At 41.1% G+C, this 15767-nt stretch overlaps 1 protein-coding gene across 1 annotated transcript in view; it reads left to right on the plus strand.

Annotated features, from left to right (window-relative positions):
• Positions 1-579: 579 nt before the first annotated feature.
• uhrf1 (ubiquitin-like with PHD and ring finger domains 1) overlaps positions 580-15767 on the plus strand; it is a 36864-nt gene continuing 21676 nt past the window's right edge. Inside the window, exons 1-5 of the mRNA XM_072593815.1 lie at positions 580-957; positions 11057-11326; positions 13146-13327; positions 14614-14829; positions 15647-15756. Of these exons, the coding sequence (XP_072449916.1) occupies positions 805-957; positions 11057-11326; positions 13146-13327; positions 14614-14829; positions 15647-15756 (931 nt within the window). The 5' untranslated portion in view covers positions 580-804. The remainder of the gene's footprint in view (positions 958-11056; positions 11327-13145; positions 13328-14613; positions 14830-15646; positions 15757-15767) is intronic.

Consider the following 15767-nt stretch of genomic DNA (forward strand, 5'->3'; position numbering starts at 1 on the left):
GCGGAATTACGACCGCTTGCCAGAGGCATGTAGCCAAAGTTAACGGTGAGGATCCTTGCTGTGCTGTTTTCTCAATGACACATACTGTACAATGTTCCGCAATAGAATATTTGTGGTTTATGTTAGAGGAGTGGCTCCATTTCTGACTCACTGGGATCAGGCATTTCCCGCCAAGCAAACAAAAACCACCTGAGATTTTGGCGCCAAAGCGTGTGCTGATAGAGAATGGGGGGCATCTACTTTTTTTCCCTCTGACATGTTTCACCCGTGGCGTTGTTTTGTGAAGGTTTTCGTCCTTCCTTCACCAACTTTCGGCCTCCCTCTCTTGGCCACCTTTTTTTTTTGCCTCTCAGACAGCTCAGCGCTTCTCCTCAGGTGGCCAACCCAGCACGATCCTCGTAACCTCGCGCGATTTGCTTCGCGCCGCCGAGTTGCCCCTCAAAGGGCGAGGCAACAGCGGGGAACCGCCCGACGTAGTGAGGTCATTGGTCGGGCGCGCTGACGTTGTTGGAGTGGGCGGTGCGGCGCCCGGGCTCGCAGTCCAATCGGAGCGGGGCGGCTATGCGCGCGCTGCAATAGGCGGGAGAGCGCGGGTTTGAATTGGATGCTGCGCGCGCGGAGCAGATCCGTTGGGTTCAAGGAGAAGGGGGGGGGAAGATTTAAAAAAAACAATTGAATTCGCGGGAAAGCTTCCCATCCCCCTGTCACTGCGAAGGAGATTGGGGGGTAGTTTAAAAAAAAAGGCATCAGCACGTCCGAAGTGATTATCATTCTTCGCTTTTGTTGAAGTGAGTGTGATTGAAGATGTGGATCCAGGTGCGAACCATGGACGGCAGGGAGACGCGGCACATTGACGGGCTCTCCAAACTGACCCTGGTGCAGGAGCTGAGGGAAAAGATCCGGGAAGCGTTCGGGGTGGAGGCGGATCGGCAGCGACTCTTCTATCGGGGAAAGCAGGTATTCTACATAAGAGGGTTATACGTAGGAAGTTAACAGGAGGGCGCCCAATTTGAATGGGACGACTGAGGAGGGAACAAAAGGTTGTCCACATAAGCAAGTATTAAGCAACGAGCAACTCAAGCTGGCACTAGAGGGTTAAAAATATCCACCGCTACGCGCGGGAGAAGAGGATTCGCCTCCCCCGTTAAGTAATAATCGACAGAGCGGGGCTTCCCTGAGGATACCACTCTGTCAAACTAACATTCGTCCGTGAATAGATCTATAAAGATCTACTCTTATCTCTTTGGGCGTTGACCATCCGCTCCCTGCTATTCTAATTCCGTGTTAAATCTACTTTTAAATGGTTTAAAAACTTCATGGCTTTCCAACTGCACCCAGAGGCGGGCTGTTTACACAGCAACCTAGCCTAATGACTGTCGCGCTACTATTGGCCCTGTCTCCTGCTCCGCTGTATCTGATTGGCCCGTTCACCTGTCAGTCAGCGGTTGGCCCACCCTCTTCCCCCAGTGTTCGGTTGCGCGGGAGGTGTGAGGTGCTAAAAAGGCGCTAAATGCCCGACCACCCGTTTGTCGATTTATTCTCAATAATTCTCCGGGATAAAGTTTCACCGCAATGGGGGCGAAATGTGCCCTCTCCTGCACGTTTTGCCGAACTTTTAATCACGATCATTTTATCCTGGTTGAAATAGTGATCAAAAAATTTTCACTCAAATACACAGGTACCAGGAAAACTAAAGTATTAGTTGGCGCCACTCAGGCAATTTCTTATTTACGTACAGGATCGAATTGAACTTGTGTATTTCTTCAGAGTAACATGGCTGCAGCTAGCATTCTCACCATTACAGCAACTGATGCACTGACAGGGAAGTATGCTGTTAATATGTATTGCGGTTGGGGCAAACTAGTGACAGTTTTTTTTATTGCTCCAGGCTTTTAACTGTAGAAAGTATCTTTGAGCGCCACCTATGGAGTCCTGCTTTAAAATGTGAAGTTCGTCCTCAGGACCAAAGTTAAAAATCACACAACAGGTTATAGTCCAACAGGTTTAATTGGAAGCACTAGCTTTCTGAGCACAGCTCCTCCTCCATGAGGCAACCACCTGATGAGGGAGCTGTGCTCCGAAAGCTAGTGCTTCCAATTAATCATGTTGGTCTATAACCTGGTGTTGTGTGTGATTTTTAACTTTATACACCCCGGTCCAACACCTGCAACTCCAAATCGTGTCTTCAGGGACGGCCGGTGCCTCATGACAGTGGGTCACATATTTGCATGTGTGCCGGATCCTTCCAAACCAATTTTTTGATTGTTCAAGTGAGGGATCTTAGAATTGAGAAGTAGATTCCATCTCTTTAGCATTGTGTTTCACACAAGTTGGTGTCCACATTTCCTACATTACAGTCATGATTACACTTAAATTACTTTGGTTTTAAAACTCTGGAACAACCTGATATGTTTTGTTGACAGTATGGAAAAAATGTTTTGACTTGTTACGTCAGCCATAGAACTTCTCAGGTGGCACCAAATTCGGCAAACCTTATTGACATCGGCAATGGGCCAAGATATTTATTAAGGGGAGGTGGAGGCCTAGTGCTATTATTGCTTGACTATTAATCCAGAAACTGAGAACGATGTTCTGGGGACCTGGGTTCTAATCCTGCCACTGTAGTTGGTGGACTTTGAATTTGATTTAAAATAAATCTTGAGTTAAGAGTTGAATGAAGAAGCCATTGTCAATTGTCAGGAAAAACCCATCTGGTTCACTCAATATCCTTTATCTGCAAACCATAACTGGTCTCGCCTACTTGTCACTCTAGAGCCACAGCAATGTGGTTGACTCTGAACTGCCCTCTGAAATGGCCGAGCAAGCCACTCAGTTATTTCAATTGCTAGAAAGTCACAACAAGGAAATGAGGCTGAATGGACCACCTGGCATTGAACTTGGAACCAGAAAAGACAACGGCAAAAATACAATCAGCCCTGTCGACCATGCAAAGTCTTCCTTGCCAACATCTGGGGGCGAGAGCCAAAATTTGGAGAGCTGTCTCACCGTCAAGCAATAGACTGACATAGTCATTCTTATGCAATCATACATTCCATATAACACCACCATTACCATCCCTGGATATATCCTGTTCCACTGGCAGGACTGACCCAGCAAATGTGGTGGCATAGTGGTTTATAGTCGGGAGGGAGGTATCCTGGCAATATAGATTAAAGTGGTCCTGGAAAAGCACAGTAGGTCAGGCAGCATCCGAGGAGCAGGAAGATCGACATTTTGGGCAAAACCCCTTCGTCAGAAATGAGGTAGGGAGCCTCCGGGGTGGAGAGATAAATGGGAGGGAGGGTGGGGTTGGGGAGAAGGTACCCAAGAGTACAATAGGTGTATGGATGTGGGGCTGAAGGTGAGGTTAGAAAGGAAGGTTGGCAGGTTCCCACCTATCTGCTCCACCTTCCTCTCTGACCTCTCTAATCTTCAGCTGCTTCATCAATGACCTTCCCTCTATCATAAGATCAGAAATGGGGATGTTTGACAATGATTGCACAGCATTCAGCACCATTTGCAACTCCTCAGATATTGAAGCAGTCTGTGGTCAAATGCAACAAGATCTGGACAATATCCAGGCTTGGGCCGACAAATGGTAAGTAACATTTGCGCCACACAAATGCCAGATAATGACCATGACCAATAAGAGACACACTAACCACCGTCCCTTTACATTCAGCAGTATTACTGTCACTGTTGACATCCTTGGGGGTTACCATTGACCAGAAAATAAACACAGTGGCTGCAACATCAGGCCAGAGACTAGGGATACCGTGGCGAGTAATTCACTTCCTGACATCCCAAAGTCTATCCACCATCTACAAGGTACAAGTCAGGAATGTGATGGAACACTTCCCACTTACCTGGATGGGTGCAGCTCCAACAATGCTCAAGAAACTTGACACGATCCTGGACAAACCAGCCTGCTTGATTGGCACCACATCTACAAACATTCTGCAGTGTACCTTGTGGATAGTACACACTGCTGCTACATTCGATCCCACTACCATTGGCGCACAGTAGTAGTGTCTGCTATGTACAAGATATATGACAGAAATTCATCAAAGATCCTTAGACAGCACATTCCAAACCCACGACCACTTCCACCTAGAAGGACAAGGGCAGCAGGCACTTGGGAATACTACCATCTGCAAGTTACCCTCCAGGCCACTCACCTCTCTCCTTGAATTCCCTCCCTAACGGCATTGTGGGTCAATCCACAGCAAGTGGACTGCAGCGATTCAAGAAGACAGCTCATCACCACTTTAAGGGCAAATAAGGATGGATTATCAATGCTGGCCAACCAGCAATGTCCAAGTCCTACAAAGTGAATTTTTAAAAATTTACAACTGATAGAGCTAATAATCATTCGATAAGCTTGACTTCTGAGGTATTTTCGTTTCTTTTGAAGTTTGTTCTCTTTAAATAAGAGTGGATGGTTTCAAATAATGATAATGGTAGATCTTGCAGCTTTGAGGAAAGCTTTAAATCTTTGTGATTAAATGTATAAAGAAATTTTGAGCAGTTGCTTCGCAGCATTTCTTCCAATCATACTTCAATGGTCATGTATTGAATTGTTGGATCTACGGTGTAATCTATCCTTTAAATCTTCAACTAGGTCGAGGATGCCATACTTATTGTTGGCCAGTTCTGTGTACAGCTGCAGTAGAATGGATGTTTATGTGTCTATACACGTGGTTCCTCATTTTGGTTGTTTTATTTTTAATAAATCTAACTCCACGAGCTCCGTTCAGCTCAAATCATTTCTGTTTTCTTCCTCATGGATATGTGTTCCAAATTTAATCTTAAAACTTCTAGTGAGAGAGCCAAGTTGACATAAGTAATTGTTGCTAATGCATCCTTGTGCACGATGTGCCACAACATTCTCACATTGACTTGGCATAGCACCTAACTCATTGCTCTCCCATGTTTTGCTGATGTGTATTGTATAAAAAAAATCACTTTCAATGGCATAGAGTCATGGAGATGTACAGCATGGAAGCAGACCTCTTGGTCCAACCCGTCCATGCCGACTAGATATCCCAACCCAAACTCGTCCCACCTGCCAACACCCGGCCCATATCTCTCCAAACCCTTCCTATTCATATACGCATCCAAATGCCTCTTAAATGTTGCAATTGTACCAGCCTCCACCACATCCTCTGGTAGCTCATTCCATACACGTACCACCCTCTGCGTGAAAAGGTTGCCTCTTAGGTCTCTTTTATATCTTTCCCCCCTCACCCTAAACCTATGCCTTCTAGTTCTGGACTCCCTGACCCCAGGGAAAATACTTTGTCTATTTATCCTATCCATGCCCCTCATAATTTTGTAAACCTCTATAAGGTCACCCCTCAGCCTTCGACGCCCCAGGGAAAACAGCCCCAGCCTGTTCAGCCTCTCCCAGTAGCTCAGACTCTCCAACCCTGGCAACATCCTTGTAAATCTTTTCTGAACCCTTTCAAGTTTCACAACCTCTTTCCGATAGGAAGGAGACCAGAATTGCACGCAATATTCCAACAGTGGCCTAACCAATGTCCTGTACAGCTGCAACATGACCTCCCAACTCCTGTATTCAGTACTCTGACCAATAAAGGAAAATGTACCAAATGCCTTCTTCACTATCCCATCTACCTGCGACTCCACTTTCAAGGAGCTATGAACCTGCACTCCAAGGTCTCTTTGTTCAGCAACACTCTCTAGGACCTTACCATTAAATGTACAAGTCCTGCTAAGATTTGTTTTCGCAAAATGCAGCACCTTGCATTTATCTGAATTAAACTCCATATGCCACTTCTCAACCCATTGGCCCATCTGGTCCAGATCCTTTTGTAATCTGAGGTAACCCTCTTCGCTGTTCACTACACCTCCAAATTTGGTGTCATCTGCTAACTTACTAACTGTACCTCTTCTGCTTGCATCCAAATCATTTATGTAAATGACAAAAAGTAGAGGCCCCAGCACTGATCCTTGTGCCACTCCACTGGTCACAGGCCTCCAGTCTGAAAAACAACCCTCCACCACCACCCTCTGTCTTCTACCTTTGGGCCAGTTCTGTATCCAAATGGCTAGTTATCCCTGTATTCCATGAGATCTAACCTTGCTAATCAGTCTCCCATGGGGAACCTTGTCGAACACTTTGTTGAAGTCCATAAAAATCACACCTACTGCTCCGCCCTCATCAATCCTCTTTGTTACTTCTTCAAACAACTCAATCAATTTGTTCTGACATTTTCAATGTTCAATATCTGTTTCAACAACTGGTAAGTAGTGACATGCTGATTCACTTGTGGGTTGTAGATAGTGCTCAAAATCTGGGTAAACGTTTAATTTGACTTAATTTCAACATTTAGGTTTAAATTTGCACCTTTATAGATTATTTAAAATAATGGTGGAAGATTGCAGGGTGTTTGCTTGTCTTTTCTTGGCTTTCTCACTCATGCAAACAATTTGACTACCCATGTGGCTATTGCTTCTCCGATTTCAGCATTGTCTGACAAGTGACCATTTAGTTGGGCATAGTGAAGCAACCTAATTGTGATAAGATGTAAAAAGAAAATTTGAACTGTGGCTTAGCAGCATTACTTCCAATCATACTTCAACAGTCATGTATCGAATTGTTGGATCCACGGTGTAATCAATTCTTTACTATTGCTTCAGTGCAGCACTTGTGCTTTTTTTCCTCTCCTGATAGAACAGAAATGTGGCGTATAGATGATTTGTGCTTGCAGTTTCTGTTTGTAATTCATTGGAATTGGCGAAAGCTTCAGAATGAATTAGCTGCCCTTTATGTGGACAGAGCATAGATATGAAGAATTAAATAATTGCACTTCTAGCACCCATTTGTTTAATATTTCATATACCAGACCGAAGAGAAACCATACTGAGAGGCTAGATTCTTGCCACAGGATGGTGCTGTCATAAATTAAACTTCTTTCCTACAATAGTGGAATCTGTTTTTTAATTGATGATGACTGCAATCATAAGAATATTAGTATATTTAAACAACATATATTCATTTTCTATCGGCTGTAATAATCATGTTAATGCCGGAGATATGCTGATTCTTTTTTTACTTACCCCAAAGTCTCAGTTCAGTAATTTCAAAGCCAGATCAGAGGATGACAGTCCTGCCTTTCATGATTGTTGGAAGTAGTATTCTGCACATAATGCCGTTCAAAGGAGATATTTTTAAAATTAGCTGGCAAGAACTCTGGCCTCTCTGATGTCCTTGACATTGTCAATCCGTCAACCAACATCAGATCGCTGTTTGTGGGATCATGCTATTCAGAAATTATCTGCCGTGTGCCCTCCTTTACAACAGTGATGGCACTTCAAATGTTCTTTTGTTGGTTGTGAAACGCTTTGGGACATACCAAGGTTATACATGGTACAGCATCAGTTATGAAGAGAAGAACTGGGAACAGGAATAGGCAATTCAGACCCTTAAGCCTGCTCCACCACTTGATGAGATCATGGTTGATCTCCTCTTAACCTCATCTCCACATTTTTGCCTAGTTTCCATAATGTTTCAACTTGTTACTAATTACAAATTATCCACATCTCAAACTTCGTGTCCGAAAATCCATTGTACTCTAGGAATGAATGCCAGGGATTCATGAGACTTTGAGAGAAATAACTTCTCCTTGTCTTTATCTTAAATCTGCTACCCCAACCTTAAAACTTGACCACTTATAGGAAGTGGAGCAGCTGCTAACAACCAGAAGGTCCTTCAATTATAAAGCCTCCACTTCAGAGCTGAACTGATTACAGATGTTGGAATGCCAGTGGATGATTTTGAATTAATAAAGATAAAATGTTTTGAGTGGCACAAAGATTGGTAATCAGCCAACACAGATTTTGAGTGATTGTCAAAAAGAGATGACAGGAGGAACCTTTTATCTTAAGGATAATGGACGGTGAGTTATTGTGAGCTGACATCAGTTTTCTGAAGGGTGGCAGAACAGGATCCAAAATAATTTTCTGAAGACAATTGAACAAATAGAAAAGAAAAGGTTATATTTAAATAGTGCCCACTGGATATCTTGAAGCACTTTGCAACAAATGAAGAATTATTTTTTAAAATGTAGTCATTGTATAGTTTAAAGGAGGTGCAACACAAATAGTCATAATAAGCAGGTAATTTGTTTTTGTGATGTTGATTGAGGGATAAGTTTAGGCCACGATGTCAGGGAGCACGTCTGTGTTCTTCAAAATAGTGGCATGAGGTCTTTTATGCCCACCAGAGGGAGAAAATAAGGCTTCGTCTCATCTTAAGTATGGCACTTCTGAAAATACTGCATCCCTAGAGTGCTGCACTGTTATGCCAGCCTTTTCCTTGAGTCTTAGAATAGGACCCAATCCAGATCTTTGTAACTCAGCAGTGAGAGCTGGTGATGGGCAAAATGATCTCCTGTGGTGTATTCCCCAACGATTTTAAAAGGTACAAAAGCAAAATGTGTCTGATTTTGGAAATCTGGTGTTAAAGCCGAAAATTAAGGCAATACTCGGCACAGTAGGTAGCATCTCTGGAGGGAGGAACCCAGTTAGTGTTTCAGGCTGATCTTTTAGCAACACAAGATAGGAGTGATAAACAACCTTTTTAAGTAAATACATCCTCCACCATTTAAAACATGCATGTTTAAGGTAAAGACTAGATTACAAAGCCATACAACTCTGAAATAGACATTTCAGCCCATTGTGTCTAACCTGTCTCTTTGAAGGATTTGTATCGATCAACATAATTTACCTTTGTGCATTAATGTTGATTTTAAAGCTGCTCTTTGTTTTATTTCATGCCATGCTGTGATATGACTGACAAGGGCAGAATTTACTGCCAATGCCAAATTGTCCTTGAACTGAATGACTTGTTCGGTAATTTCAGAGGGCAGTTAAGAGTCAGCCAGACCAGGGGAGGCTGGCAGTTTCCTTTCGTAAAGAGTAAGTGAAGTCTCCTCATGAGTGAATAGAATGGTTGTTAATTGTTAATAGTTTGAGATTACCTTCATTTGCAGGTCTACTAATTAACATAGTGAGATGTTGTCCCGCGTCTCTAGAGCATTGGCCATAGCCTCTGGATACTAATCCAGTATTAATACCACTCCACCACTGTGTCCCTCAGCTGTTTCAGTATTTTGTTCATTGTTCCCAAAGCAGCTGTGTTTACTTTCCTTTCATATTTTAGAGATGTATCTAAATTCAAGAATAAACATCTAAATAAAACAAAAGTGAAATACCAAAGGAATTGGAGATCTGAAATAAAATGGAAATACTCAGCAGGTCTGGTAACATCTGTGAAGAAGCAATCAGAGTTTTCATTTCAGATTGTTAACCTTTCATCAGGATGAAAAAAAAAACTCATTTAAAGTTAAATTGTGGGGTTCCAATCTAGTTCTGAAGAAAATTCTTAACGGAGTTAAACCATCACAGATACTGCCAGAACTGCTCAGTTTCTCCAGCACTTCCTGTGTTTGGTGGGTTTACAGTTTGTTCTCCAGTAACATGACTAGAAACAGGAAAGTAATGTCATTCAAAACCATATTGACATCCTGAGCAAAGTCACTGAAGTACTGATGATGAACTAGTGTGACAGTAGCTTGTCTGTGCTTGTGACTCACTGCAAGGTATTTAAAAGGGACCTGAGGGGCAACGTTATCACAGAGGTGGTTCGTGTGTGGAATGAACTGTCAGAGGAAGAGGTCGAGGCGAGTACAATTACAAGATTTAAAAAACATTTGGATGGTGTTACAAAGTCAAAAGCATGTATGTTCACTTTAAAATAGAAAGTGTTTTCTATTTTAGCTGCCCGAATGGAAAGGCTGGGAGATGAGCTGTATGAAAATAGATATGTGTAGCAGATGGCTGGTAAATGGATACCTGAATTTTGGTTGCTGTTTTGACAACGATTCGAATATAACCATTAGTTTACATCAGGTCGAGGATACTAAAACCCAATAGAATTTGAATATATTGTGTTGACAACTTTGGACCAACGAGCTGGTACAATCTTGGAGGATATTAAAACAAAAAATGGGCATTTTGAAAATTGGTCAGAGAGCAACTGCCAATGATCGGGCAAGCAACTGCTGTAGAGGCGGAGAGCTAACTGCCCATTTAAAATCTTTCTCTAAAAGAAATTAGAAGACACTATCAATCAAAGGTACCTTTTCATGTAAAACATACTTCACTAAAAAGGAAGGAAAAAAACCCAAGGAGATCAGCAGATGGAAGATTGAAGACAGCAGAGAAAACAGTAGCTTGAGATTAAGTTAATGTAATGTTAATAATTGTATTGGAACAGCATTTTTGATAGAGTTGGGGTCAGATAGTAAGTACTTAAGAAAAGTGGGGCTTGGATTTTGTGAATAGTTTTTGTTTGGTGTTCATGATTAGAGTTAGGAAAAATTAATTTTCTTTCTTTAAATAGTGGAAATTGGGAGTTCTCTGTCACTCTCCTAACAGATTGCGAGGTGAGCTTTTCTGGGCGTTTGGTTTTAATTAACAGGGATTTAACTTCCATGTCATAACAGGCTGGTACACGAATAGGAAAGGTTTAGAGGAATATGGGTCAAGCGCAGGCAAATGGGGCTAATTTAGTATGGAAAACATGGTTGGCAAGGCCAAGTTTGCAGTAAATGTCTTGCTGTTCAAAGGTTTCTTGGTTGCATTGTTTTCAGCCCATCCTTCTCTTGGTAGTAGAAGAGTTGATAATGTGGATAAAATCATAGTATTTTTGAGGTACTTGTGACCTGCTTTATTAAAAACAATTCTGGATTTTCCTCTTAAAAAAGCAGGGGCATTGTTCTACAATGTAAATTATTTTCACATAATAACTGCCTTTTCTACTACTGACAGTAATACTTGTTTTGGTAGTTAAGAAAATTACATCTTTTTCCTTACCCTCCCTTTTTAAAAAATTTCTGGCTGTAATTTGATGAAATTGAACATCCAAAATTTCCATGGGATGTCGCTATTACAAATGAAAAATGATTAGAGAGCCTCCATTCAGAAAGTTTCTTAGTAATGTCTAACTTTTTTTCCTTTATCTCTTTAGATGGAGGATGCCCATTCGCTTTTTGACTACAATGTGGGACTTAATGACATTATCCAGCTGCTAATTCGTCAGGTTGATCAAGTTGTATCGAAAGGCACCGCGAGAAAAGAAAAAGATGCAGAGCTCTCTGACACAGACTCTGGATGTGGTTCTGCACAAAGTGAATCAGATAAGAACTCCAATAGTGGTGAAGCTGCTATGGACTTGGATGGACAAGCAGGAACGTCCAGTCAGTCAGACCTCATTGACCCAGGGTTTGGCTTATATAAGGTAAGCAAACTGTACATATCAATGTACAGTTCTACTAAGTAATTTTATATCTTTTTAAAGAATCTGAATTTTCTATTTTAAGATGCTAACTGGGAAAACTGATGGTATTGCAATAAATAAAGCTTTTTTTTTCAGTTCTTGGAGCCTGATGTTTCCCCATCTCAAACTACTATAACTGCAGATTTAATCTTGCATTTGTCATGTTAATGCTTTAATATACAAGAGTATTGTCTTTAATATTTTAGAGATCAATACAAATATATTAACATGCCAAGGAGTGTTCTGAAGACCTATCTCCAGAGTTAGCTATATCTGTAGTCAAGGTGATATGTTCAACTGCAACAGTGATATCTGCCCAACTTCCTTTAAGTATGACTCATGCAAATCAAATCTGACGAAGGGCTTTTGCCTGAAATGTCAATTTTCCTGCTCCTTGGATGCTGCTTGAGCTGCTGTGCTTTTCCAACACCAATCTAATCTAGACTCTGATCTCCAGCATCTGCCAAATCAAATCTGGTCAATTATAGCTCCATTAGATTACACCCTCATTAGCATTTAAGTGACAATGTCATTGATGCTGTCAAATGGAATTTATAATGTGCGTGAGCCTGGATGTTGACTTGTTATGCATTCAGGACCAAGATGTTTGAGTTGTGAATTGAACTAAACACTGCAATCAAAGAACATCTCCATTTCCAGTTTTATAGTTGAGGAAAGTCATTGTCAAAGCAACTGAAAAATACTGGTCTGAGCAGGACACTGCCGTTAGAACTCCATCTGAGATGATTGGCCCCTGGGATAACTGCTAATTTCTTACTCTGTTCTCTCGAAACGTCCAAGAGCAGCAATATTACTAACGTTTTCTTCACCACAAATGTTGCCGGATTGTCGAAAATTTCCAACATTTTCTGATTTCCCTCTTCCTTTATGTATTGTTATAATAAGTGTCCAAGCTCCTCTGCCTTCCCCCCCCCCCCCCCCCCCCCAACACGCACACACACCCATCACTGCCACCACCACCAATGCTTTACTGCCACTATAGTCAAATGTTGCCTCGACCTGCCCTAATCTCACCTCTGATATTCATGTCTTTTGATTACTTTTATGTCGATGCAATAAGATCTCGAGTTATGTGGTTCTGGCAGAAATCAATAGTGTGGGTCTTCGACTAAACAGAATTCAATAAATTATTGACATACTTGATGTTCGCATGTAGCTTCTGGAGGAAAAAACATTAGTGAATGCAGGGGAAAGCTTTGTGTTCGTCTAGTGAATTTGCAGTTTTACTGAGTGGTAAAGTCATGAACCAGAATATAGGGCATTTTGGTGTTTAGACCCAGAGCTCCACATTAGTCATAAATATGATTTTACAACAACTGGTATCAAATGTAAATTATTCTTCTAGCCTTCACCTCTGAACCCTGTCTGTACTTTGGATGTTTATGTTTTGGCAAAGTTAGGATTCACAGTTCGTGATATCTTCTGAAGTAATATAATGCTGCAAAACATTTTTCTGATTGGTCTATGGAAATGATTAGTAGCAAGCTCAGTTGCAGAAACCTATACAAACCAGACAGCGCTAATTTGGAAATTACTTGTTTTTGTATAGAATATGCAGACTTCATGGTTTAAATGTAAGATTTGGCAGTGTAGTTTTGTTAGGTGGTTTTAGTAATGGCAAGTGTGCCCTTTTGCTTTATGTTGTTGCCTTAAAAGTTTTGTCTTACATAGTGGGTTAAGTAATTTCTCCTTACGGGGAAGCCAGTAATGTGCGATTGCAGAGTAATTTGAGATTTTGAATTTGTGCTTTTTTTTTTAGATAAATGAATTGATCGATGCTCGAGACATGCACATGGGTGCTTGGTTTGAAGCTGTTATCATTAATGTGACACAGGATGAAATTGCAACTAAAACCAGTAATGAAGAGTCTGCACATTCAAGCAAAACTACAGAATCAAAGATTGCTGCTGAAGATGTGATTTATCACATTAAATATGAAGAGTATGTTAAAATGATATAATAAAATGAACACTTTTAATTGCTTCTATTGCTTTTTTCATAATTGCTGGGAATAGGACAACTTTCTCCAATTTCTTCCATCTATTTTTCTGGCTCCGATTTATATTCCCTATCTGATGAAGATGTTTAACTTATAAATGTGATTTCATGTGAACTATTAAAAATAATGCAAATAGCATTAGTAGGGTGGGCTTTAGTGCTGAGGTTGGTTTGGAGGCAGGAGATATTTAATCAGGCAATGGTTGCTGGGTAGAGATGCAAGTACTTTCTAGTTTCTGCTCTGTCTAAATCCTGATGATTGATGGCTTTAATCAGGCAATTAATACCTCCATTGTTGGATTTGGATCAATAGTAGGCAGGTTCATTTCGTATGGGAAGCTTGAAAAGCAAACCCTGGTAGAGCTGCTTGAATGCTCCTGGAAATGGGTCTCTGTCCCTCATTCATAAAATCCTGACAGTGCAGATAGCAGCCATTCAATCTATAGAGTCTGCACCAATTCTGAAGAGCATCCCCCGCGCCCCCGCCACCCCATCCTATGCCTCTAACCCCACATTTATCACATAGTCCACCTAACCTACACATATTTTGACTATGGAAGGAAACCGGAATATTTGGCAGAAACGCACGCAGATACGGTGAGGACATGCAAACTCCCCACAGTCACCCAAGCCTGGAAACTAACCTGGGTCCCTGACCGAAGCAGTGATGCTAACCATTGTGCCACCAGCAGCGCCAGTGCTTGTTGATGGGACTGGTATTGGGAAGTGTTGGAACTTGACTGCTGAGAAACATCCGGCACTTTGTTTTTTCTGACTACCCTAAAAAGTTACAAAAAAACAAGTCCTGCTATTGCTTATTTGTATTTTGCATATATTGCTGGCAGATGCCACTGTTCCAGTGACGCCCCTACAACAGAGAGGTACTGTCCTTTGGCTGGCAGCTTTTGGGGATAGATTTTTCACTCTCTTGTCATCCTTAATCCTGGGAAGGCCCACTGCTGGTCACTGAAAGCCTGAGTGGCAATTACTGACTCAAGGCTGTTTCTGCTCCCCAAATAACAGCTGAAATCCCCACTGCATTAAATACTACCCAACTTGTTCATCTATGATGATACCATTTTATTTTTGTCTTGACCATTGAGTATCATCTTCAAGAGTTAAGATTGACTCAAAATCTCATTGATATTTTTGCTGCACTCTACATGGTTATGTATAGCAACATAATATAAAAGTTCTGAAGCTAAAATTATTTACTTACATCTATGAAGTTACCCAGAAAATGGAATTGTGCAGCTGAGATTGAAAGATATTCGACCGCGAGCGAGGGTGGTCTTGCAGTGGCACCAACTTCATGTTGGACATGTGGTGATGGTGAACTACAACCCAGATGAACCTAAAGAGCGAGGATACTGGTATGATGCAGAAATTCTACGGAAGAGAGAGACTAGGACTACAAAAGAGATCTATGCAAAAATTCTTCTAGGGTAAGGATATTAAATTTTTTACTCCTTAAGTTTTTGGACTTTTGTTTCTGCAGTACTTGTATTAAGCTGTTGATTAATTATGAATTATTTAGTTTCTTAAATGGAGTGGATTGTCTCCCTCAGTGGTCTGATTTGAATAGATTTTTGTGTGTGTTTTTAAGAAATGTTAGAGGCTTCAACAACTTTATTATATCAAACATTGGGAAGTCCACCACCTTTGTCTTTAGTTTGCAAACTCCATGTCTTTGCCCATGTTCATTCAACTTCTTTTTTGGAATAGTCTGTTGTGACAGTATTTTAAACTCTTACTCATTTGTTTCACAAAGCAGACAAAGTAGCAGTTATTGAGGTAGCCTGTGAATTATTGAATAGTCTTCATGAAAGACAAATTGGAATTGAGAAACATATGAAAGACGTGTACCATTGCACTATCCAATCTCAATACCATCTGTATTGGGTTTGTTTGTTTCTGACCTTTAAATCCTGCAGTATGTTCCATTAGGGGATACACACATGCAAATCGGTAACCTGTTTGGTCGAGCCCACAACTGACACAGTATATCCTTATTATAAAGCACTGTACTTTCTAATGTGACTTGAGGGAAATCAATAAACATTTCTAAATATTGACTAAAATCTTTTAGAATGCTATGATTTGCTATAACTTTTGCAGAAAAAAATTGCATTGTTGTAATGTCAAAGTTTTATTTCTCCCATCTATGTGTCCCACGCATGTGTACTGGAATCCAGCTGAAAGCAGGCCAGACATATTGCCTTTAGGCATTTTGTGTACATAATCTTTTTTGATTTTTGACAGAGATGCTGGTGATTCTTTGAATGATTGTAGAATCTCACTGGTGGATGAAATCTACAAGATTGAGGAGCCAGGAAGCATTGGAATCAATGGATCTGAAAGTCCTGTGAAAAGTAAGGTTGCT

The sequence above is a fragment of the Chiloscyllium punctatum genome, chromosome 24 (genome assembly GCF_047496795.1).
Source record: "Chiloscyllium punctatum isolate Juve2018m chromosome 24, sChiPun1.3, whole genome shotgun sequence".
NCBI classification, from domain to species: Eukaryota; Metazoa; Chordata; class Chondrichthyes; order Orectolobiformes; family Hemiscylliidae; genus Chiloscyllium; species Chiloscyllium punctatum.